At 36.8% G+C, this 24,416-nt stretch overlaps 1 protein-coding gene across 1 annotated transcript; it reads right to left on the reverse strand.

The window, feature by feature from the left end:
- Nucleotides 1-1,256: 1,256 nt before the first annotated feature.
- On the reverse strand, nt 1,257-23,935 carry LOC135652201 (K(+) efflux antiporter 5-like). The gene is made up of 20 exons (XM_065172995.1): nt 23,414-23,935; nt 21,197-21,240; nt 19,966-20,033; nt 19,803-19,887; nt 19,652-19,713; nt 19,431-19,506; nt 19,222-19,296; nt 16,764-16,835; nt 16,600-16,683; nt 16,371-16,439; nt 16,138-16,215; nt 9,538-9,626; nt 9,230-9,326; nt 8,254-8,307; nt 5,072-5,167; nt 3,059-3,247; nt 2,895-2,972; nt 2,364-2,408; nt 2,186-2,281; nt 1,257-1,661 (listed from the first exon to the last, which is right to left on the reverse strand). Exons 1-20 carry the CDS (start codon nt 23,646-23,648, stop codon nt 1,620-1,622), a joined length of 1,734 nt encoding a protein of 577 aa, XP_065029067.1. The 5' UTR covers nt 23,649-23,935; the 3' UTR covers nt 1,257-1,619.
- Between the last annotated feature and the right edge of the window lie 481 nt (nt 23,936-24,416).

Consider the following 24,416-nt stretch of genomic DNA (forward strand, 5'->3'; position numbering starts at 1 on the left):
CATTGACTCCGTCACTTGGTCTCCACATGTTGGGTAATTTGACCATATCTTTCTCGTTACTGGCATTGATACCATAAGACGTTTACGTCGACAAGGATGACATGAACTCGTCGTATCCAATGACCAAAGTGAGATCCTTTGAATCCTCATCAACCATCATCTCTGGTCGAGTCTTAGGCCCTAGAGGCCGAGCTCCATCCGAAGGTATTGGTGGAGGAACAGGCGGATCAGAAAGGCTACGAGGACTACAGTGATAGCAACGAGGAGGAAAGTTTTCATAGGCAACAACATGAAATAGGTTGGATTGGGGCTTGCCTATCCTAATACCCTTTTCGAGAGCAAGTATTATGTCAATTTCATTAGAGACTCGAACATATCTTCCACTCTCTAATTTTAAAGAGGATGGATCTATTTTCAAAGAACGACCTAACATTCTTCATTCCAATACTTTATAGTTTGACCACGAATATGGAACCAAATAGGAGCAGTATCATCATCAGTTGAAAGTTTAGCCGCCATAGGATTGTTAACTATAAGACATCCATCCCTATGTGCGAGTTAAGTTCCATGGTGTCCATTTGAAACAACTTTGAGTGCATTAGATTTAGAATGAAATTAAAATAAGAAAAAAATCATCTTTCACGATCAAAACAAAGAGAGGGTTGGAGAGACCAAATTTTAAGAAGCAGATTTCTTAAAACCAAAAGGGAAGGAGGTCCAATAACTGACGCCAACAACTTACCCATCAAGAGAAAAACCCATAACTGACGTCACAATTATAAATTTTTATCATCAAGAAGTATCTCTTCGACCAGGATCAGTCGGCCTTGATGGGACATAGGGGAAGACGGTGGGGAGAACATAGGGGAGGGGGAGGGGGAAGGGGAAAGAGACTGCTCCTCCCCGTTGATACAGTTCAGCCAGATATGACGGAGCAATTTTCTTACTCTTCTTCACTAGCCCTTTTTCTGGCAGCGCCACACTGAAAGGACGTGGAAAAGCAACTGCGAGTAATATACCAGCCACTCACTTGCAAATAGCATAACTTATAGCAAGCATACATACACAACTTACCCTCTACAGGTAGGTGATTGACTCGCACACAACGGCCAACGCTTGCTTATTCATCGGACACTTTTGGTCCACAAAAGCTTAGATGCCAGGGGATAATTTCTTTGATTGCATGAATAGTTGGAGGATCTGTCCGTGTGCCACACACTACAAAAGAGAAACGAAACAACCCATCAAGCATCGTATACAGACATGGACACCATATTCCTGCATCAAATGTTATTACATATTTCTCTATGCTTGGGACATCCAAAATTTATACAACGGAAGTTCACCGAAGTATATTTGTCCTATCAATTTTTGCAAGATGAAGAAAAAGAATCTTCTGCATTGCTCTTGACATGCAAAATTATACTGTAGCCCATCAGACGGTTTCAATTCTGTATTACTAGATATACAGATAAATGAACATGTAAAACGTGATCATGTCCAAAGTGGTTAAATCTTCTGCGACAGTTGGCTAACCCAAGTTTAATGGTATGCACAGTGGTGATGAGTTTAAAATGACTGTCTGGCCATGGAAGCTACAGCAGCTGAACAAATTGATGCTACACCGATCTGTCATAGACTTCATGCAAAGTAGCTTTATCCTGTGAACAAAAAGAAGTGAAAGGTGACTTCACTGAAGATCTCACTGGCACAAGCATATAAAGGAGATGCTAGACATGCAAGCACGTGTGACTGTTTTCACAGCAGCCAAATTAGAGTGCCACGCAGCTCAAGCATAATCATGGTGGCGAATCAGAGTTAATGGGTCACTTCTGGATGGACCAACTCACATGTGCCTATATGTCCAGTTTTCAATATAAAAAAGGATTTTTCATGACAAATAGATTACTAAGAACATTTAAATTTATTCGTTAAGCACTGCAAATGGAGGTCGTATCTTCTGGGTCATGATCATACAAACAAAAATCTAAGGAACCACTAGGTTTCTGTAACACCACAGGTGCAAAACAGTAAACATCTCCAACCTTTTCTTCACGTGTAAAAGCGAACATAACCCACAACATTTATAGAGATGCGGCTTTTTATTAGGAATCACAAAGATCACCTGATTCATTGGAAGCAAATAAGAACAGCCAACCAGAAGGTAAATAGAATAAACAATCACCTCATTCTGCATGTTGTTTTCTGATGGAAACCAGCGCATGAAATTGCCAAGGTGCATTACAACTGGAATTAGTTTGAACATTAGGGGAGTTGTTACCTGCATATAAAATAATATGAAATCAACTTTGGATTTAAAAAAAAGGAAAGCTGATAGGCAGGGATATGAGAAAAGCACTCACAAGGCTAAGAGCTGTTGTTCCCAGAAGCAGAAGATACATTTTGCCCTACAGAAACAGGAACTTCTCTAAGAAAATATTGATTGAATTTAAAATGAATGCATAACATTTGACTATAGTAAATATTCATTATTAATGAATAATTAACACCCCAAATAATTGGGATATTACAGCTTGTTATTATATACTAGAATTGATATGACAGTGAAGAAGCAACATATTTAGACAAACCCTATACCAGTTAACTTCACTGCATTTTGATATTGCAACTAAAGTTGGTAAAAAAAACGTAGAAGTAAAAGACAAGGGTTCCAAATATAGAAATCATCTTGTGCAGTATGTTTCCCTAATTTATGGTTTCAGAAAGATATAGGTTCCAAGTACATCAGGTGCTTCTAAGTTTGATACTACGAATATGATACATCAAGCAATAATGACTCAAGTTTATACTTTTCACTGAAAAAACAACAAGCTACTGTATGATACTTCAAACTGTAGAATAAATGTGTAGTAAAATATCATATGGAAAATCACCTCAATGAGATGAAGATTTGAGGCTCGACTTAAGAGAACGAAGGCAAATTCTCCAATTTGAGCTAATGACAAACCCACCTTTCATATCCAAAGTAGCATTTGAGAAAAAAAGTTAATACATGAGTGACAAATTAAGTTGTTTCAACTGAGAAAGTAAAACTTACAAGAAATGCTGTCCTGATGCTGTATCCAAAGGCTTTAACTACTATGGTTACCACAACTGTCTTAACTATGACTACCAGAATAACAGATGCTAGCAATATATCAACATGGTTCCAGAGGAATTGCACGTGTATGAGCATGCCAATGCTAGCAAGGAAGAGTGCTGCAAACAGGTTACGAATTGCTTCCACCTTCAACGCACAACAATTAACATAAAAGAAAATTAGTGCACAAAGCATAGAAAAAAGTAATAATGAAGAGCTTTTCCTGAACTAAGCTGCTCATTATCCACTGTGCATTCTGAATCTAGTTCCATTTTATAAATAGCATGCTTCAATGAACATACTTAAAAAAGAAATCAATCTAAAATAAGATTCTGATTTGGAAATTTATAAAGAAAGCATTTTGATGTGATGATAAAAAGATTGCTAAGCAACGGCCCTAGTCAATATGCCAATTTTCATGTGACAGTCTATTACTCGTGTAATATACAAAACCTTGGAAGAAGAAATGCTACCTCCCTATGTTGCTGCGACTCAGGTTTGGAGTGTGGCATTAATTTGTGTTGGACTTACTATTGCCCTATTTTAGAAAGTAGGAATGTCTTAAAAACATCCATATTCAAGATAAAAGTACAGGGTTTTTTTTGGCTCAAAATACAGGGTATTTAAAATGAATATTTAAGATATTTATAGATATGACCTAAAAAACTTCTCAACCTATGGGATTAGAAATGTGTAGATTATTGATGAAAAATAAGGACAACAGGTGGACTATAAAGCACAGACAACAGTTGGAGAACATAATCTCATAATTTTTGAAGATAGTAGTTTATAGGAGTTACCACAGGAGGTGCCATAGATATTGGGAGTAAGAATATGATATGTTGGTCAAATGACAATAGTCGAAAATACAGAGTTCCAGAAACAGTACTGACAAGAAAAGCCATTCCTCCAGTCTCTATTTGTCATTTATGACTACAAAAAGAGCCTTTGAAATTTAAATTACAGAAAGACCTGCACATATTAATAATCTTTCATATTAAATATCTGAAAAAAGAAAAAAAAATATTATCAGCGCCCCTGGGAAGACTTATAGACCATCAAAGTGATAACTCTCTGGTATCAGCATAGTAATTTATAGCATGATTGAGATACAGGCTCCTCCAACAAGCACAGCAAAGACCTATTGCTATAGGCAATTCTGCAATTGTTCTAAAAGAGAATCATCAAAGTATTGCTAAAATCATATTGTCCTTGGATGCAAAGCAATAATCTAATATAAAGCATTGACTAATTATGAGGCTGGCTGTTAACTGTTGGCTCCAATACTTCAATTGCTAAGCTTTCAGATTTATACCTTGAACCAACCTAGGCTACAATATCATGAAGTTTAAGGTAATAGCGTTTTAGAATTTTAAGATAAACCAGTAAGGTCAAAAATGGCATTATATGCACAGTTGACTGGACTATGCTCCCCAGATAGTGCAGAATCAATCATATACATGAATATGCTGATGTAGATGAAATGTTAGAAAAATTCAGATGCTAGTGTATCCCATCTGACAGTTCTAGAACACAAGAAGGATCAATCACAAACCATATAAAGTTGAAACCAAAATAAAATCAAGGCTTTTGCTCCAAGTTTGATGACCAGATGTACACAATCATATTCGATTTGGTTAGCTTTCTAAAGAAGTTCTAAATCTTGACCTGCAGATTGGTGTAACCAAATGTATGGCTGTCAGTTTGCAAACAAAACATATCTGTCGAGCATGAAGAAAATAATCCAATCTTGAAGAAAATAGAGCATATGAAGAAAAAATATATGCATGGTGTGCTAAATACATTGTTATAAACAAGTTGATGCAAGTATACCAAGCACAAAGGAAATGCCAACTTTGACAATAAACATCAAATTGCAGGACTGCAAACATCAATAGCAACATAGATGGATAGAGAAATATAAATCAAAATGTGAATGTCATAAGTTCAATACACAAGGGACAAGCTCACCTGGTCCAAAGTATGCTGTGCAAAATCAGTGGTGGATATCATTACTCCAGCAATAAATGACCCCAACTCAAGACTTAAGCCTAAATAATCACTAACCTGATGAGAGAAGAATTATCATGAAGATATATTTTCCAAAACATAAAAAAATAAAGAAAAATCAACTAAATTTAAGACGCTGAACATGTACATAAACTTAGTGAAATATAACAAAGGAAAAAGAATATATCTACATAACAATATTTCTAGTAAGAGCATGCAAACTTTCATCTTAAATGATGACAAAACAGAAGTTACTCTAAATCTTTTGAGGCATGAAATGGATTTGTCTCCTTCCTGGACTCTGAACTCCATTGACCTTGAGGTACCATATCCTAACCTTCTATCTCAGCTATACCTCCATTCCTTATCTGAGTTACTGAAGTTGCACAACGTACTTTTAGCCTTGTCCTACTCGATTTAAAACATTTTGCTTCTAATTTTTTTCTGTATTTTTAGGGAAAGACTGATCCCTACACCACAAATCAGAAATAAAAGAATAATGGCATTTGAAAACAACATAAACCAAACAACTTAATCTTGACAATAAGGAATTTAATTTTGTATACTGGAGCTGTCAAATGACATACAGTAATTTCATCCATATGAATATACAAGTGCATTTCACTTTATCTTGAACAAACTTGGCTGAGAATTTTAATAATCAAAAGTTTAATCTCCTTTACCATCATTTAAGTATTTGAACTTAAGAATTTTAATAATCAAACTAGTCTTACTTCTTCCAAATATTACAATTGTATTTAAGAGTTTCTTCCTTAAAGGCTCTATATATGTGATTGAAACTAACACCCCAATAGTACACTTAAAAGAACATGGCTGACGATAAGCCTAGGGATTCACATCATAAGGGCATAACAAGTCCAAGCCATACTTAGGCCTACACACCATACGAGTTTGAAACTTCCCAAAGTTTTGGACCCAAACTACAGCCCTAAACCAGCCCATCCATTTAGGGCTACACTAATGCATGCACATCCATTTATACGACGCCTTGCAGCAAACAAAGAAGGTTGGATTGTAAACAGCAATAATTTGTTAACAAACAAGGATACACAAAAATGGCTTTTTGGGAAATTTATTGATCTGCAACCAAATATAATAAATATTCTATTTAATAACAACTCTAACCGTCTAATAAACACAACTACATAAGGATAAATTTATGCAGAATTCACACCACATAGAAGTCTAAAAGACAATCCTTATTATTTGGATCTTAGAAAAACACAAGATCTCTGCCAAATTATTACAAGATAGCAAAGCTGTACTTCATTTGTCAAACTTCCAGAGAGAACAAGCTAACATAAATATGAGTATGGGAGACAGTAAACACAAATGTTCTGTTAAATTCCTATATGACATAATCAACATTTTCAAGTAGATGGATTAAACATCTCCACCTTAATGTAACCTGTCCACAAACATGACATTCTACTGACATCTGCAACCAAGATAAACATATTATTGACTTTTGACTCCAAAATTGGGTGATGCTCAGTGATTTAAAATGCGCTAGGCGTCAAAAAGCGCCAAGGTCCAAAAACGCCCGAGGCGCTAGGCGCTCGCCTGAACGAAGCGAGGCACTAAAATATAAAAATATATAATATAATTAATATAATTATTTAAATAAAAATATACTATTAAATTAAGAAAATCAAGTACAAAATCACAATGTTATATTAATAAAAAGTCTCAAAAATCAAAACAATAAAATTTTACATCAAATCTATTGAGTTGCTCTGTACACTTGTCATTTATTCTGAAACCTAACGATAATTTTAAATAAAAAAAATTAATAGTATTAAAATCAAAATAATATATTATTAATCTAATAAATAAAAATATTATTATTAGTATACAGTTAGCAATATATTGTTAATATACTGTTAACAGTATAGTGAGAAAAGTGTGAGAAGACCGAGGCTACTAAGACAATGACAGTGGTAGCGAGAGCGAGAGCGGCGAGCGATAGCGGGAGTGGGAGTTGTGAGCGGTGAGCGACGACAACAATGATGAGCGACGATTGTGGCAGCGGTGAGTAGCGACAGTGGCAGCAGCAGCAGAGAGCAACGACAGCGAGAAGAAATCTCGACGGCAAATCGCGAGTGTTAAGGTTGGGGAAGTCGGGAAAATCGTGTGAGGGAGCCTATATGTGATTTAGTTGGTCCGATTGAACCAACTAAAGCATCGGAGACAGAACCAGACGTAAAACATTGGTTCGGTCGCCTGGTTTAACCCGGGCGCTCGCCTGAAGCGCCTGACGCCTAGGCTCGGGCGAGCGCCTAGGCGGCGCCTCATTGAAGCGAGGCTCTTGGACATGAAGCGAGGCGCTCGGGCCTCGCCTCGCCTCGCCCGAGCGCCTAGGCGAGCGCCCGAGCGCCTATTGAAATCACTGGTGATGCTAAACCGTGTTTTGTTGCTTTATCAACAATATTGTACTCATGTTAATTCTTATGCCAGTCTTCATTACACGTGTGAATGAGGATAAAGTTATTACAGCTAAATTTGTAATCTTCTTTGGGAAACAGTCAAGATAACAGCCAACTATGCTAATTGTCTCACCACCAGTTACTCGAGCTCTTACATATTTCAAGAACATTATCTTACATAACTTGAAAATGAAGGTTATGTTGGTTTCCAATCATAACAGTATGCTCAAAAGAAGACCCAACTCTGATGTTACTTATGTCTAGATGCTGATCAGTACTTCATTAGTTGGTGTACAGCAATGAAACTGCAATTCCAAGATATTGAACTGTCAACACTGAGGTAGACTCACATGGCTTTAAGAAGGAAATTCATGAAATCAGAACAAATGCAAGAAAGATTAAAAAAAATGATGCTACAAATCATTTAAAAATTCATATATAAAGTATGGTAAGTGAATATTTTCACATCGAATTTGTAGCCCAAACACTTCTCACTAGACTCTTCCAGGGAGTTTAACATCGGGTAGGGGTAAAAACATTAAATGCAGTTCTTGTGAACCTAGTTGATGCTTAAGCTAAATAAATAATTTAACATGGATAAAACTCAGAGCAAAAAACTAAATACTGGTGACAACTTGAATGGTAAATTATCATTACTTTCTTTATTGATAGGTGAAAAAGTCAGCATCAACTTACCCAAGTCAGTAATAAGCAAAAAGCCACCGAGGCCAATTGGTAGAGTTCATTTGTCTGCAAATTCAGCCCAGAAGGCAAGACAAAGATGTGAGACTAAAATATAAAGGATTCAAAAGACAAGGAAATGGACTTTCTCATGTTGATAATCTATGCTAGCCAACAATCTCCTAATTATATAGACGATCACTATGAGTAATACCCATCAAAATGGTTCCATGTGATGATTCACACCTACAGAGCCATATCTAAAGATTCCCTTATGGAGAAGAGAAGAACAGAGTTTCAAACATGGGACATGACATTATGAAAGCCCCAAATCTTGTATAAGATGGACCACAATTAAGTTAGCATATAAAATATTACAATACCCAAAACAAAACAAATTCTAGATGAAACTAATCAGTACATTCTAGATAGATCATATCTAGCAAAGCAACAAAACAAATTCCTTCAGAAGTATAGAAACCATCACATGGAAGGTGGTTGCTGATTTGTGTGTTCTTCAAGAAAAAAACTACAACCTTTGGAGAAAAAGGCATAGCCACAACTTCATTTGTCTTAAAATGTGGCCTATATCATATGTTTACAGCTGTCAGCCGACGAGCTTATTTTTGGTCAGGCTGCAGTAAACAACATGCATTCATAAAAAATCCATACGACCTCACAGAAAGCCCTCATCAAACTGATTTAAAGCTAATAAACTTTAGTTAGGAGTCCAAGGACTTATAACAGGTACAAGGTTCTGAATGAGGTTGACAAGCTTAATTATCAGCAAATGCTCATTTCTTTTATCCTCATAGTGAACACAACATTTACCAAACACTTTTGACAGGACAACATATGAGAATAGTGTACCAAAAGCCAGTGAGCATTGAAAAATGAAAATTAATGGCGAATAATACGACAATATAAACACCATCAAGAAATGCATGAGCAATATCATCAATCAATTTACATCAAACATATAAAGACTTACTTGAGATGACAACTGAATCATAAGCTTTAAGAAGCGAGGAACAAAAGACCAAGACAATACAGAAGCAGCAGTTATGAACAAGGACAAGACCATCAACCTGCATACAATAAAGATGTTCAGAACAACTGTAGCCATTTATCATCTACAGGAACATTTGCCAATAAGATAACAGTTCATGGAGATCACGATCTAATAAAAGAACTTTGTCCCTGGTAATGGCTCATATAAACATTTTAATTTAATAAAAAATGGACAAAATGCAAAAAGAAGATGGTGATATGAAATTTCTAATTAGTGATAGCACTTACAACTTTGCCATTGACATAATTCCATGGAACAGACCACTACCGCCACCCAGAACAGGAAGCAGAGCAAAAAGAAGACCAACCGCACAATCCTGAACCAAACCATAGAACAAATATGAGAATGTTGGGCAAGTATTTTTGGCTTAGTGAACATATTTTTCTTGTCGGTACAATATAATGCTATCCACTCAGAACAATAATATATGACCTAAAATTATCAAACTATTATATGCAGCAGATAGGACATTCTAAAATCCAACCAACTCATAACTAAAAAAAACGTATAATTTCAGTATAAAAATAACTTATATAACTGGAAAACATGGTCTAGGTCTTAATCATATTTCTCAAAACCAAGGTTTGATGTACCACCATAAATGGTATGGTACGGGTGACAATCCGACAGGTGACCGAGACATGGACCTCCCTGTACCATGCAGTTTATGTGGTGGTGTGGGGGGGGGGGGCGGGGGGGGAGGTGTGGGGTGGTGCGGGGTTTATATCTGAAATCAGATTGTTACTGACCTGCACCAGTAGGTAATAGTCAAATTTTGACTGATTTTGACCGACAACCCTGGTTTCCCTAATTCCAATGGCCAATTTGACGTTGGCAGCATTTGGAAGAGTTTAAAAGCCCATTCCCCCCACTCCCCCCCTCCCCCTCCCTCCCACTTTCACTCTTACACTCTCTCTAACTCATTCTCACCCAAATCTCTCTCTCTCTCTCTCTTTCTCACAATTTCTTAATCTTCAACTCAATCAAAGCTGAAATTTGGTGATTAGAGGCTTATTCGGATTCTAACTCTGCATTTAGAGGAGGATTACTCTAATCAAGAGGTATGCATTCCCTTTTTAGTTCTTTGTTAATTTATGACATGATTAGCTCTATTATATGTAGTTAATGCCTATTAGGATGATTGACATGTTTATAGTGTAACAGAGGGCTAATTAGGCAATAATACAGTTTTTTAATGTTGTGATTAGTTGATTAAATGTTGATTTCATCGATATTAGACCCATAGTGGATCAATTCTATGTAGTTAATGCCAATTAGAGTGTTTGACATGTTTCTAGTGGTAAAAGAGGACTAATTATGCAATAATACAGTTTTTTAATGCTATGATTAATTGATTGAATGCTGATTTCATTGATATTAGACCCATATTGGGTCAATTATATGTATTTAATCCAATTTTTAACTGCTGTGTTTAGTTGATTTAATGCTGATTTCATCAAAATTAGACCAATATTGGGTCAATTCTATCTTTTTAATGCCTATTAGGGAGATTAACATATTTATAGTGGTAAAAGAGGACTAATTAAGCAATAATATAAATTTTTTAATGCTCTTATTAGTCGATTAATGTGGATTTCATCGAAATTAGACCCATATTGGGTAAATCTATCTAGTTAATGCCTATTAGGGTGATTGACATGTTTATAGTGGCAAAGTAGGGTTTACTATATGGCATTATAATTGTTATTTCAAATTTGATGGTAATTAGGATTAATCACAACTTATTAATTTAATAAATATTTGTAGGAACACGACACCAATAGATTGGGCATATGATGATGCTTGGGATTATGCCCGTCGTTTGGGCAACCGTCATCATTGGCAATGCATTCATTGTGACTAAATTGGTCAGGGTGGAGGAATCACTTGGCTAAAACAACATGTAGCTGACGAGTATCCCGATGTTGCAAAATGTAAAAAGGTTGCCATGAAAGTCTGTAGATTATTTCAAGATAAGCTACAATGGGCAAAGGATGGTGCATTGTAAAAGAAGGCCAAGGAACAAAAAGAATATAAGCAGACTATGCAGGACCCGTTTATAATAAATACGAGGGTTGTGGAGATAATGTCGACTCAAACCTTATAGTTGGCTTTCGTACATCACTAGAGCATCAATACATGTATGAGGAGGCAATGAGACATAGACGATCTGACTCACAATAGGAGCATGGTGATGGCAATGGGTTTGGGCCATAGGGATTCCAAAGAAGTGTCAGCATGAGGAAGCCACCTACCCCTCTTCAGTTGAGCAAGATTGGTAGCATAAGGCAGGATGGAATCCGATGTTTCATGAGAGGACTTGGCAGGAGGTTAACACCTGATATTGTTGATATTATCCGTAAGCCTATCCTCCACAATCAGCAAAATAGACTAGAATTGACGATGCCTATACAAAAGAAACGAAGCGAAATATTAACAAGGCAATAGCAAAGTGCCAAAGTGGTTCAACTTTCACATGATTCCAGCAAACACAACTGAAAGTCCAAATTATCAAAGCATAGTGTTTTTGATCCAAATGATTGGCACGAGATACCAATCTCCTACACCAAAGGAGATACACGACATTTATTTAGATGGGGAGGTGACAAAACTAAAGGACTGGATCAAATCCTACAACAGGCAGTGGAATGAGTATAGGGTAACACTAAAGTGTGATAGTTGGACCCAATCTACAAGAATAAGCATCATCAACTTTCTTGTCTATTGCAATATAAGGGTTATATTCACAAGTCATTTCATACTTTCAATAAAATTCAAGATGCAAACTAAATAGAGAACCTAATGGAACTATGGTAGTGGAGATCAAGCCACAGTACATTATCCTAATTATGACTGATAATGGAGCAAATTTCAAGAAGGTCAGTTTACAGTTGATGGAGTGAAACGAAACACTATTTTAGACTCCATGTGCAGTTGATTGCATGGACCTTATGATAAAGGACATCGATGAGTACCATTAGAAAAATAATGTGTGGTAAGGGCACGGTTGATGATAAAGTTTTTATATAACTATCATTGGGTCTACTCCTTGATGTAGAAGTTTACAAATGATGAAATACCCCAACCCAACATCACTCGGTTTGCTACAAATTTCATCGCCTTAAAGTCAATCTAGCAAAAGAGGCATAATCTCAAGGCAATGGTGACATCACAGGAATGGACGGATTCACAAATTCAAAATCAAGTGATGGAAAAAAAATAAAGATGACAATTTTATCTTCTGTATTTTGGGAGTCCGTGAATGAAATTATAACAACAGTGGAACCACTTAATGTTGTTCTCCATAAGGTCGCAAATGTCTTATCTTAGACATATGTTGCTTACAGCCAGAGAGGAGGTAAAGAAAGTATTGTCCAATGATTTTAAGGTTGATCAATATATACAGATCAAGTCCGTATCAAGTCCGTAGGACCGAAGCTCATATGAACCAACACATTCATAATGCAGGTAAATTCACATTCATAGTCATAATATACATAATCAATATTTCAAAAATTAATGTTGACGAAATCATTTGTCTTGCAGTGTATTATCTAAATTCAACCATTTAGTTTTGATAGAGTCTTGGGACCCGACCACATTTATTGAAAACACTAAAGAATGCTATATACTGACTCCTACCACAAAGTGTCGCTATAGCAAATGCTATCACGGAGGGCCAACTATTCCGAAAAAGTGTCAGTTCATGCTTCAACGATGTAGCTATCAAGGTTCGCCTTACCGATCTATACCGATGTACCGACCAACCGTTGGTACGATAAGTACCGAGGTGTACCGACATACCATATGTCAGTACGCCTGGGTGTAACGACGATACGGGAAAATTATTAAAAATAACTCCAAAAATTATTAAAAAGAAGAAAAAAAGTTAGATTAGGGTTTCTAAGTTGGAAATAAATATAAATTTAATATAATTTTAGCAAAAATAATCTAAATTAGGAAAGAATAATTACATATATCTTTTTCGACCTTTGCGAAGTAACTTCATGGTACGTTTCAGACCTTCCTTCCATTAATATTAAATTATCAACAAAGAAATGATTTAAATTATTAGATTTTTTTTAAACAACTTAAATTTTAAGATTCAAATGAATCAAGTAATCAATCGATGGATATACCTGATTTTACTACACAAAAAAATTGATGAGACTTCACATGCGATGGATCACGGTCCTTAAACCTGTGTATCTGTATATCAATTTGATATATTTCTCGTACCCAATTCTGAAAATGATCCCACAAGATTATTGACTCTCCGACGCCGCCGCCATCATCGATCGAGGCATTGTTGTTCATGTCGTTGCCATGTCTCTAGACCGAGCGAGTTATTAAATGCGATTAAGAAGGTGTCTCATTGCCCGAGTTGATTCTTTCCAATGGTGCGGCTGATGCGCTACTGCCTTCCCCTTTGCCTTTACATATTGGTGGGACGACTATAGCGAACGAAAGGGTTTAGAAACCCTTTCCTATGGTTCAAACGGTCAAATTGACCATTTGAAATAGGGCAATCAAAGCCCTTGATCAATAACGATCAAAATCCGACCATTATCGAACGATACAGGTCGGTAACGATCAAAATAATCGAAATCCGATCGTTACCGATTGGTACAGGTTAGTAATGATCAGATTTTGATCGTTACCGATCGGTATAAACCCCGTATCACTAAATACAAGGTCATGTAATGGGTATTGCCTGGTAGAGGGCAACCCACATATTGGTCCCCTATCGGACCGATATATACCACCAGTACCGAGCGATACAGCTCGGTACGACGAACCCTAGTAGCTATATCGTGTCATTACACTATGGATCATAGTAAAAATAATTACACACCCATCTTTGATTATAAATTAAAAATTAACATTAATAATTTATTATGCTAATAAAGTTTTATTTATATTTTTTTACAACCGAGTGGTGGTTATAATTTAGAGGGCTCGCACCTAATATATGAAATATTATAGTACATGTACTTTTACAGACGACGACATCAAGTAGTTAGGAACGTAATTAGTCAGCGTTCACCTTGAACACACGAAGGTCCCTAACAAACTACCATATAGACGACTGAAGAAATTTGTATATGTTCACTATAATATGCGACTAAGGTTGCGGTGTGTCGAACTAAACAAGGAGCCAGAGGAACTAGAGATTGGTCCCTTTGACCTCTAATACTACAATAAAGATTCACAGCTAATGTTGGAATAGGTCGAAGCAGCGAAAAACCAAGGGGATCCTTCACTTGACGAGACAAGAGATCCTCCACGTCCTTCTCATTTTATCACTGAGGCAATAGAAAAGAGGAACAACATCTCCAACAAGAGAAAGATCCCCCTCGGGTAAAAACGTAATGGAAAGAGCCTTACAACCTCGAGTCAGACTATTCGAGGTCATGACACCCAACAATCGCAGTCGTTCATCCAACGTGCAAAGGCAAGGGGGAAGGGACTAACATCAACCGAACCATTGTAAATAATTGAACAGGCGATGAGACATCTTCTCAATGACATTTAACAATCCGCTCAGTCCGTAGAGATACCAATAACATGGATAGTAGCACCTCAACCGATGATAGCTATGATGACGGGGAGTTAATAGTTTTGTCTACTCAACCTCACAGTGGTGCATAGACTGAGTAGCATTTTATTCATGCCACCCAAGATTTAGATCATGGAGCTTGAGGAGATAGTCTGTCACATTAATACACGGAAGGGGAGGAGAAAGCGATCAATGATTTTGAACAGATGCGACAGAGCCTATACGACGTAGTCACAAAGCGAAGCTCGTCGTATTCCTAACCACCATATTATAGAGGATCTTACGACCAATAATATGATAGTTGGTTATTCTTTTCTGAGGCTAATCAATCTTATGATACAGACCAACAGGTTAGTGGCAAAAGTAAAAGTTCTGATGTTATCCAACCTTCGCACTAATATATGCTACAATCATACTTATCTCAGGAGTCGCCTCGGACATGTGTGGTTTAGGACGATTAGGCTACAACCGTCACCACATTGATATACCATGTCGAGGAATACAATCTAAAGTATGCCATGTCACAAGAGCAATTTTAGGATTGGGTCCGACAAACATACCATATTGATATAGGATTGAAGACCTCGATCTATCGCCTATGGAATCCTATCATTCATTTTGGTGGTAAAACTAGGTATATCCATTGACAAATCTATTTATTATTTAATTCATTTGAATCTTAAAGTTTTGACTTGTAATTTAACAATTCAAGTCATATCTTTATAGATAATTCAATATCAACGGAAGAACGATTCAGAACATGTTGTAAAGTTGCTCCTCAAAGCCTAAAAATGATAAATCCATAATCCCTTCCTAATTTAGATGCTTTTTTTTATGAAATTAAACTAAACTTGCATTTAGTTCCAATTTAAAAACCCTAAGTTATGTTTTTCCTAATTTTTAAGTATTTTTTGAAATTTATTGAGAATTTTTTGGATTGGCACACCCTAACATACACATGATACATCGGTACAGAGTGGTACATGCTATACCGTTGGCTGGGTAGCATGACCGATTGACACAAGAAGTCAAACCTTACTCAAAACTAGAAGAGGTTGGCTTATCATATAGTAATAGATGTTTGCTATAAACTAAATGACAGCGGCCATGTATTGGATGGAATCCAATATTTATTGAGAGTATCTGACAATATTTATTGAGTATCTGAAGGCTTGCTTAATTGTCACAAGGCTACATATAGAGCAAAATGGAAACAGAATAATTATCATAATAGAGCTAGGACAGTGAAAAAGACCCCAAGTCAAACCTGAAGAATGAGTGTACCAATTGTAACTTGACCATGAAGGGAATTTGTTATGTTCTTTTCCACTAAAAATTTTGATACCTGAAACACAATATAAGGGAAATGCTTCAGAGTTAGCAGGTATGAAGGAAAGAACAAGCAGGTTTAAACAAAAGAATGAGAGCTCAAATATCCAAATAACAAAGAACAGGAATGAAAACTCAAATATCCATATATTAAGGTAGATTGATAATGACCACAGCTGTAGATGACATTGATAAGAAAGAACCAACAAATACGCCCTCAGATGACTTCCCACCACATAACTGCATGAAATGAACAAGAACCCTTCAGAAAATTCATTCCAAAAAACAATCAGAAGATAAGCTATTATGGCAGACATGGAACCAAAACAGCCCAATTCAAAATGACCACAGTGATAGCATTAGAAAAGGATAGTTAAATATAAAAATAACGATAGCGTACCATGGCAGTTAGGCCACAAAAGAACATAAAAATAATGATCTGAAGTAGACCTCCAAGAATAGCAACAGGACCAACAGCTTTTAACTGACAAAAATAAAAATTATGAATTAGAATTAAATATGATCAAACAGATATAAAGGCTTCTATTCAGTTAAATAAAGTACCTTAGCTGATGAAAACTCGAGACCCAATGCAAAAAGGAGAAACACCACGCCAAACTGCGCAACAGTCTCAACCTGGTTGCAGATATCCAACACTAAATTACCATACATATCAAAATGTTGATACCACATCTTAAATAACAAGGTAAAGCTCCCTGAAGCTTCCTATCATGGAGATACTTGCTGTGCCAAAGGGGCTGTGTAATGCCCTACTCAGATCATATGCCCACAATTAATATTTTGTGCACAATGGTTGGCCCTTGTGAATGCTTGGTACAAAACCCCACCAAGACATTACATGCTATCTGGGATAGAGGCAAAATTGGCCAATATAACAACACTTTCTTGAAATAAGTTTCAATAACTTTTAAGAGAGGATCACAAGCTTTGCAGGTGTGTGCTCCATCATCTTTGGCATCAATTCCAGCAGGTCAAGGGCATTATCACCAACTGCTCTCTAGATTCAAGGTGTATTTCTGAAAGAAAGGACCTTCCACTTCCAAGGTTCTCATTTGAATAACCAAATAGTATGAAAAGGTTCTGAATATCATATCGTACCATACCGGTGTACCGATCAGTTGTCGGTATGGTACATACCAAGATATACCGAGTGTACCGACACATAGTACACTAAGGTATATCGATGTACTGCCCATACCACTCCCGAGCGGTACGGTATGGTATTGCAAACCATGATGAAAACAATAGTTGTGCCATTACTATCATTGATCATCTTGTCTTTCCGTCGTACTTTCAGATTGCCACTTAGATCTGTGATGCTGCATCAAATTTATGTCCAAAAAGAAATCCTAAATTCCTCATATATAGTAGTTAAAGCTTTTGGTTGAAATCATTAAATTACATCAATGGCTTGCAAATGTGATGCATGCACAGCTCTAATGACAAACTGACGCAAGAATCAGTGGAAATAAGTAGAATAAAGAGAGTGAAAGGCAAGAAAGGTTGGACGCCATGGCAGTGAAGATAGAGATTAGTAGTAGGAGAAACTTTCAATAGAGGCAACAAAAGATGATAACCATGGCATGACTGTGAAGAAACTGCAATTGACACAAGGTAGAAAATCATGATAGAAGGATGGAGATCAGAAGGAAGAGATATCTCAGAAGAGGCAAGGGAAAAAGATAATAACAGCACAATCATAAAGAAACTCAGAGAAAACAACTTAATACATTTTCCAAGATTGGCAAGGTCATGATATACACATTCAACTGATTTTTTGTTGAGTAGTCAGACTTGTCTAATCCAAGTCCATTTCCTCTGGATAATAGCCAACTGGTAATTTGAACTATTGACACCTAACAAAATCCTAACCTACCTAAATTACCTAAATATAATTAAAAATATCCTAATATTCTAACAAAAAAACCAAAAATGCCTATAAAATATAAAAGCTCTATAACTCCAATTAGACCTAGAAAATATCCATAAAAATAATACCTAGAGTACAGAAAAAATAAGAAATAAAATCATATACTTGACCTAAACCTAATTAGACTCAATTCTGTATTTTAAGTTCATCTTTTTTTTCTAAACGATCTTCATCAAGATGTCTTTGTGAGGTATTTACTCTGACCCATGGAACATCAAAAACAAATTATCTCATGTAAAAATAGCTTTTGCTTATGATCATTTATGCCATTGGAAGTCCAGTTTGATATACCTCAAAAAAATAGCTTTGACCATTAACTAACATTTCCTTTGTGGTGACTACCATTTTACGAAAAATCAAAAGTTTTTAGAAGTAAAGTTCCACTTGTTTGTATGCTAGCAATGTGGATGGTGTACTTATTCCCAGTTCAAGGATGAATGGCCGTCACAAGGGTTCAAAGTTATGCTGTAGCAAATACCATAAACAGAAAGAAGAATGCCCTGCATCAGTTCGAAAATTCAAATAAGATTCAAACACTTGAAATGGTTTACAATAAGAAAAGAAATCTATCCTCGCAAACATTGTTTGCCAACTCCTTGACATCACCTCTATATTTACGCTTAATACATGACATCAGCTTGATTCAGTTTCTTAATGTTTCCACATCTTCACCACGAATAATTCATTAAGTAAACGACTTTTTCTTTGTTATGCCAATTTGCCAAATACATGATGTTTATACATCCCATAAAGTTCAGTTGGCAAAAGGGTAATTGTGTAATGAGCAGTGAAGAGAAATCCATACAGATAACCTTTAAAAAATTGGGCATCATTTGCCTCCCAAGATATGCAATGCTGTCTCTTTCGTGTTTTTTAACCAGTTAATTGCTCAGTTTAGAGCTACCAGACAACTAGAGATTGAAAGTATGAAACAACTTTATTTAATCAGGGCACAGTAAAGTGAAAATAATTAACGTGTTTGATGAACTTGCACAGCACACATTCAGTTGAAGAAACATGAATAGAAGAGACCTACAATCAGGTAAAAAAATGTTAATCTGCTGAAGTTACCTGCACTATCTCACTAATAAATCTCAAGCCCCCTGGTCCTATTAGAGATCCAGCAAGAAGATAACCAACAATGACCTTAAAGATGAAATTGTGTCATAAGCACAAAGGTTAACTGGAGAAAAATATTCAGGAACTGAACACTCAAAAAGGCCAATATTTTAAGTAGTGAGATCATGTTTAAACTTCAAAGAATAAATATGATTACTCACTGGCTGTCCCAAGCAGGAGAAGGCAATACCGCCAATTGTAGCTGAAACTATTACAACAACCAAGTCTGAAATTAATCTGCATGGAAGAACTAGATTTAGCTGTGTCATGTACACATATATGAAAAATATATATAATAGATAGCCACATAAACACACATATATACATAAGTACATACACAAGTATTTATATAAAATTAACTTTATACATTAATCAATACAACCTTAAATCTACTTGAAGCACTGGATACTTTGTTTTACGGTTTGACATAACAAACACATTATCCTGAAGCAAATAAAAAAAGAAAGCATGTCAATAGCAGTTCTTCAAATTTTAGGGTAAAATGCTAGCCCACAGAATTGAGTTCAACAAACCTTGCTATCTATCAATGTTGTCATATCATCAGAACCCTCATTTTCCAGGCTAAAAACATCCCCAATTTGGAATGATTTGGTTGAACTGCAAGTGTTAGACTACAACCAGTCAATGTATTTTCATAATCTGAATGCATGTGTTGAATTTATGCAAGTTCCATACTTCGCTTCGTGTGTGTCATTTTTCTTTGACTTGTCATGAGTAATTATAGCAACGGTCTCCAGAACTGCCTGCAAGCACAATAAAGAGAATTCCATCAGTTGCACCATTTTTCAATATCCAATCATTCTAACTTTTAAACATAGATACATCCAAACATTTTATTGCATGTTAAAGAATCAAATGGCATGAATTTTTCTTTATTTGCAAGTCAAAAAAGCAAAGACTCATGAAATACCAAGGTGATTGTACATATTTCATTTATTTGCATGATGCAGCTAAATAGCTACATGCGTGCCTTTGTGACCTGGTAAGTAGGTAAACTTAAAAAGTTTTTACAATTAATGGAATACTAACTTCCACAATGCCAATTCCTCTATGCTAGTAGTAAACTATGTGCTAGCATTAGAGGAACATCTACTCCTTTAAGCTTAAGTCAATTCATCTGACACTAAAGATACCAAACAAAAGAAGTAAACCATTCTACTGCTGTTATGTCAATGACAGGTACAATATAGTACATATTACATAGGGCTCATGCATTGTGAGCAGTAATGCATTAAAGCTGTTCACATGACACAGAAATGCTACAACCACTACTCTAACTATTGTGGAGTGAACCTGTCAGTGTCGCTGAAAAAAATAAATTCAAGTGAATAGAAGTTGGTGACTCAAGTTCAAATACGAAGTTTTCATTTTCCATTTTTCTCAAGGAAAAGTACTAAAAAATACTTCATTCCTGAAACGTAATCACAGTTCACTAGACATCTACGATATGACAGATAGTGTGAGATTTAATCTAATGTTAAAAGCACAAAACATTATTATCATCATCCCCAGAGCCTATTCACACAGACTAAAGGCACACTAGGATGCACACTCAAGCAGCCTACTATCCCTTTGAGCACTATCCAACATGTTCAAACCAAATTATTTATAGTATATATATATATATACACATGTATATATGCATGTATGTATTTATGTATGTGTGCGTGATGTGTGTAAGCCAATCGTCTCTGGACAATTGTTTAAATTCAAACATGAACAAATTTACACATCACCTTCTACATATTTTTTTTCTTTCAATTTCTGTTGTGAGAGTTCCATCATGCTACAACATTTTCTAGACCACCAAAAGAATAAGAAAAAAATAATTTTTTTAAGATATTTAAAATGCAAAGCATTCTCAACTAACAAGCCAACAGGTGCATAAGAGGAAAGTCACACCTACTTGATGATCCGCCACAGAGTTGTTGAAGCTACTTTGATCAGGACCTAAAATGCATTATATTACCTCATTAGTGCTAATTAATCATGCAACAACACCACTAAATACTCTAAGTAAAAGACATCTGAAAATAATAGGACATGAGAGCCATATTAAGAAAAAGTTAACATGAAAATGGTGCTGGAAACTAAAATGACATGCCACCTCATTACATAGGCTTATTCTTCATTTGCAATGGAAAAAGATTCAATTAGCATAAAGCACCACTCCTAGGAGGCACAAAAGAAGCAAGATGACCAAAGAACATCTCTTCATGACTAAAATGAGAAAATTAGAAGCATCCAAGTCTTAAGCTCTATGTAATATCCCCATGTGCAACCAGATATCAGATTTACTTTCCAAGGAAACCTATTGTTTCAAATAATTACCTTCCAGCAGCAATCTTGAGCCTCAGCATTTGACATTACAACTTAAACAATTCAAATTGATGACTCAAATGCTGACAGAAATCAATATCACCAAAATAAACTAATTATAAATAGGAAGTATATATTGACCAAAGAGAACTCCTTGGTCAATAATAAATTGACCTAGTCAATAAAAAAATTCTTGGACTCAAATGAACCCATAACATTTAAAATGAGAACTCATCCATGGGATCCAATAATTTAGGGGCTCATTAGATATCCAATAAGATAGGGGCTCCAACAAATATCTTATATTCGAATATCTACTCATCGCAACACCTACCATATGCGTGTGACCCTCTAGGTCCAATATCGAGCTGGTCGTGAGTCATACCTATCAAAACTTTCTGGATCAGTGAATTATTATCTCTATAATAATTCACTCGACTCATCGATTGCGGACGATTTATGCCACTACGCCAAAGTCCTCAAACGATATAAAAGAATCCAATCTTTTGGACCTATCTGTCCTCAGTTACTGCGTACCTATAGTCCCTCATTTATCTAATATCCTAGAGACCATAAAGCAGGCATGGTGTTGTCATACGGTTTATCCTCGAGTCTCACTCTAATCGGATTCTCCCGGTGAACTCTTTCTCTCTAAATCCGAATGACCTTGACCAAGATGTTGTGCATGGTTCTCTAATGGCATGGATAATAGCTTCTGGCCACCAGCATCCTTCAATATTTTGAAGAGTTGTCAGATTATTGTTCCCAAGAGTAGAAGCCAAAGACAAAGAAATTTCTCATGATTAGGCATCAATTATAGAAAAGTAGTCATATGAGTGTACTAGTACTATAAGGTATTAGGTAAAGAACAAAGATTAGGTTTATGTCAATGATGACACCCAGAAATTACTAACTACTCCATAACAGGATCATGAAATTGAGATATGAGATGCATAATAAGGCAAGTAGTGAACCCATTATAGGTTGTAACTAGTTCAGGCGGTTATTAGTTGGATTCTGTCCAAAGATTCACTATGAGTGATTGGCAAAGGGTCCCAACACAACTGTGAATGCTAACTAACTTCTTAGCTCTCTTTACATACATACATATGATACACATATATACATACATACATACATATGATACACACACATATATCAAAGAAGCTCTTACAAGAAAAAACTATAAGGATATGTTTGGAAATTGCCCCGTCGGGTGATTTAAACTTGACAACCTGGCTTGATAAGACTAACAAAAGTATGTATACAGATTTTTCAAGTAATAAGTTGTTACAAGGCATTCATCTAAATAACTTACAATTTTCTACAAAAAAAAACTCTCAGCATCTCCTTTTTCCCCTTGCCGCTGCATCATTCTCTTTCCTTCTATTTGCTCCTGTATCTTTTTCTTCTTCCCCCTTACTCGTCTAGCCTCTCTCACCCATCTCTGTCTGTCTCCTTTCTGTACTATCTCAAAACAAAAAGAATGGAGAACTATCGTCGGAGAATAGATTCCAAAGATCACGTGCTTTTTTGAACGATTTATTCAGATTAATGGTATGAAATCACAGCAACAAGATAAAAGATCTTTCCAACCTCTAATTTCCGTTCCAACGCCAGATGTTCTTGACCCTAAACGTATCAAGAACATTCTTTCCAATCAGCCAACACGAATATAGGATTTTTCTTCAGGCGATCAACTAAAAATTGTTCTATGCACTCCTAGTCTCTTCAATCGCAAAGCCACAGTGCAACCAAACAGAAACCAGAAGAAGAATCTTGATAAGGGGAACAGATCCCTTACCTTCGGGCGCGTCATTTTCGGAGAACTCCTTCTCGAGCACGCGATCGAAGATCTCAGCGATGCTCCCCTCGCCAGAGCTATTGCGAGACTCCCCCTTCACCAGGTTCCCGTAGAACTTCTCTCTCGTCTCCTTGTCCGGCCTGGAGAACACACCGACCCTAGCCGAGGGCGAAATCAGGGCGAAAAGAACCAACAGCCCAAGCGCTCCCCGCGCTGGATCGAGCGCGGCGGCCATGAAATCGGGGGTTTCGGCGATCTGCCGGGATCGGGGGGGGGGGGAGCAGGAGGGGATCTTGGAACACTACAGAGGCATGCGGGGGAGAGGGAGGGACGAGGGTTTCGAGCGAGACGGAGGCGGGGGAATAAAAGAAAGACGAAAGGAAGGAAAAGAAAGTGGGAAAAAAAGGTCTCGAATGAAGGGCGGCTTCAGGGTGGTCGCCATCGGTAGGTAAACCGTTAGGTTCGGAGAGCATCGTTCGGGTCCACGGATCCGGGAACGAGCGGCGCCGGATCGCCCACCCATCGGACCCGTTAAGCGCCTGATGGTGAGCGTTGAGTTCCCCTATCAGCTTGCTTCTGCGCCAAACGAAAGAGAAATGTTGCCCACCCATCCCGAGCGTGCAATTCCTGTGTCTCGATCACGCCACCGAACAGGAAAGGAACTCCTCTCATTGGTTGACGGCCGTGGTCCCGAACGATGGAAAACCTGAAGACGTTTAAGAAGCACAGTAATAGCGCGTGTTATGCATGTAAGAGTGGTGGAAAATGCAATTGCCAACTGGGTTTGAACTACCATGAAAGAGGCTCGTTCGCTTGCACAAAAGATCGAGCCCAAAAGGACAATGAGTGTGATCGAAGTATGTATGAGTCGAGGTTGCTTTTTCATATACAGCACTGATGTGGCCATTAGTCAACTCACTGCAAAAGGACGATCAAGATTGTTGCATAGATTTGAATGGCTAAGATTGCTACTGTCTACGGACAGTGGAGGAATTCCTCCATC

Source organism: Musa acuminata, chromosome BXJ1-4, assembly GCF_036884655.1.
Source record: "Musa acuminata AAA Group cultivar baxijiao chromosome BXJ1-4, Cavendish_Baxijiao_AAA, whole genome shotgun sequence".
Taxonomy (NCBI): domain Eukaryota; kingdom Viridiplantae; phylum Streptophyta; class Magnoliopsida; order Zingiberales; family Musaceae; genus Musa; species Musa acuminata.

Coding starts and splice junctions, on each gene's coding strand:
- LOC135652201 (XM_065172995.1), bottom strand. CDS start 23,648: ATGGCCGCCGCGCTCGATCCAGCGCGGGGAGCGCTTGGGCTGTTGGTT. Junction 19,297..19,430: donor TCTCCTGCTTGGGACAGCCA/GTGAGTAATCAT, acceptor TTCATCTTTAAG/GTCATTGTTGGTTATCTTCT. Junction 16,836..19,221: donor TTATTAGTGAGATAGTGCAG/GTAACTTCAGCA, acceptor ATCTGCAACCAG/GTTGAGACTGTTGCGCAGTT.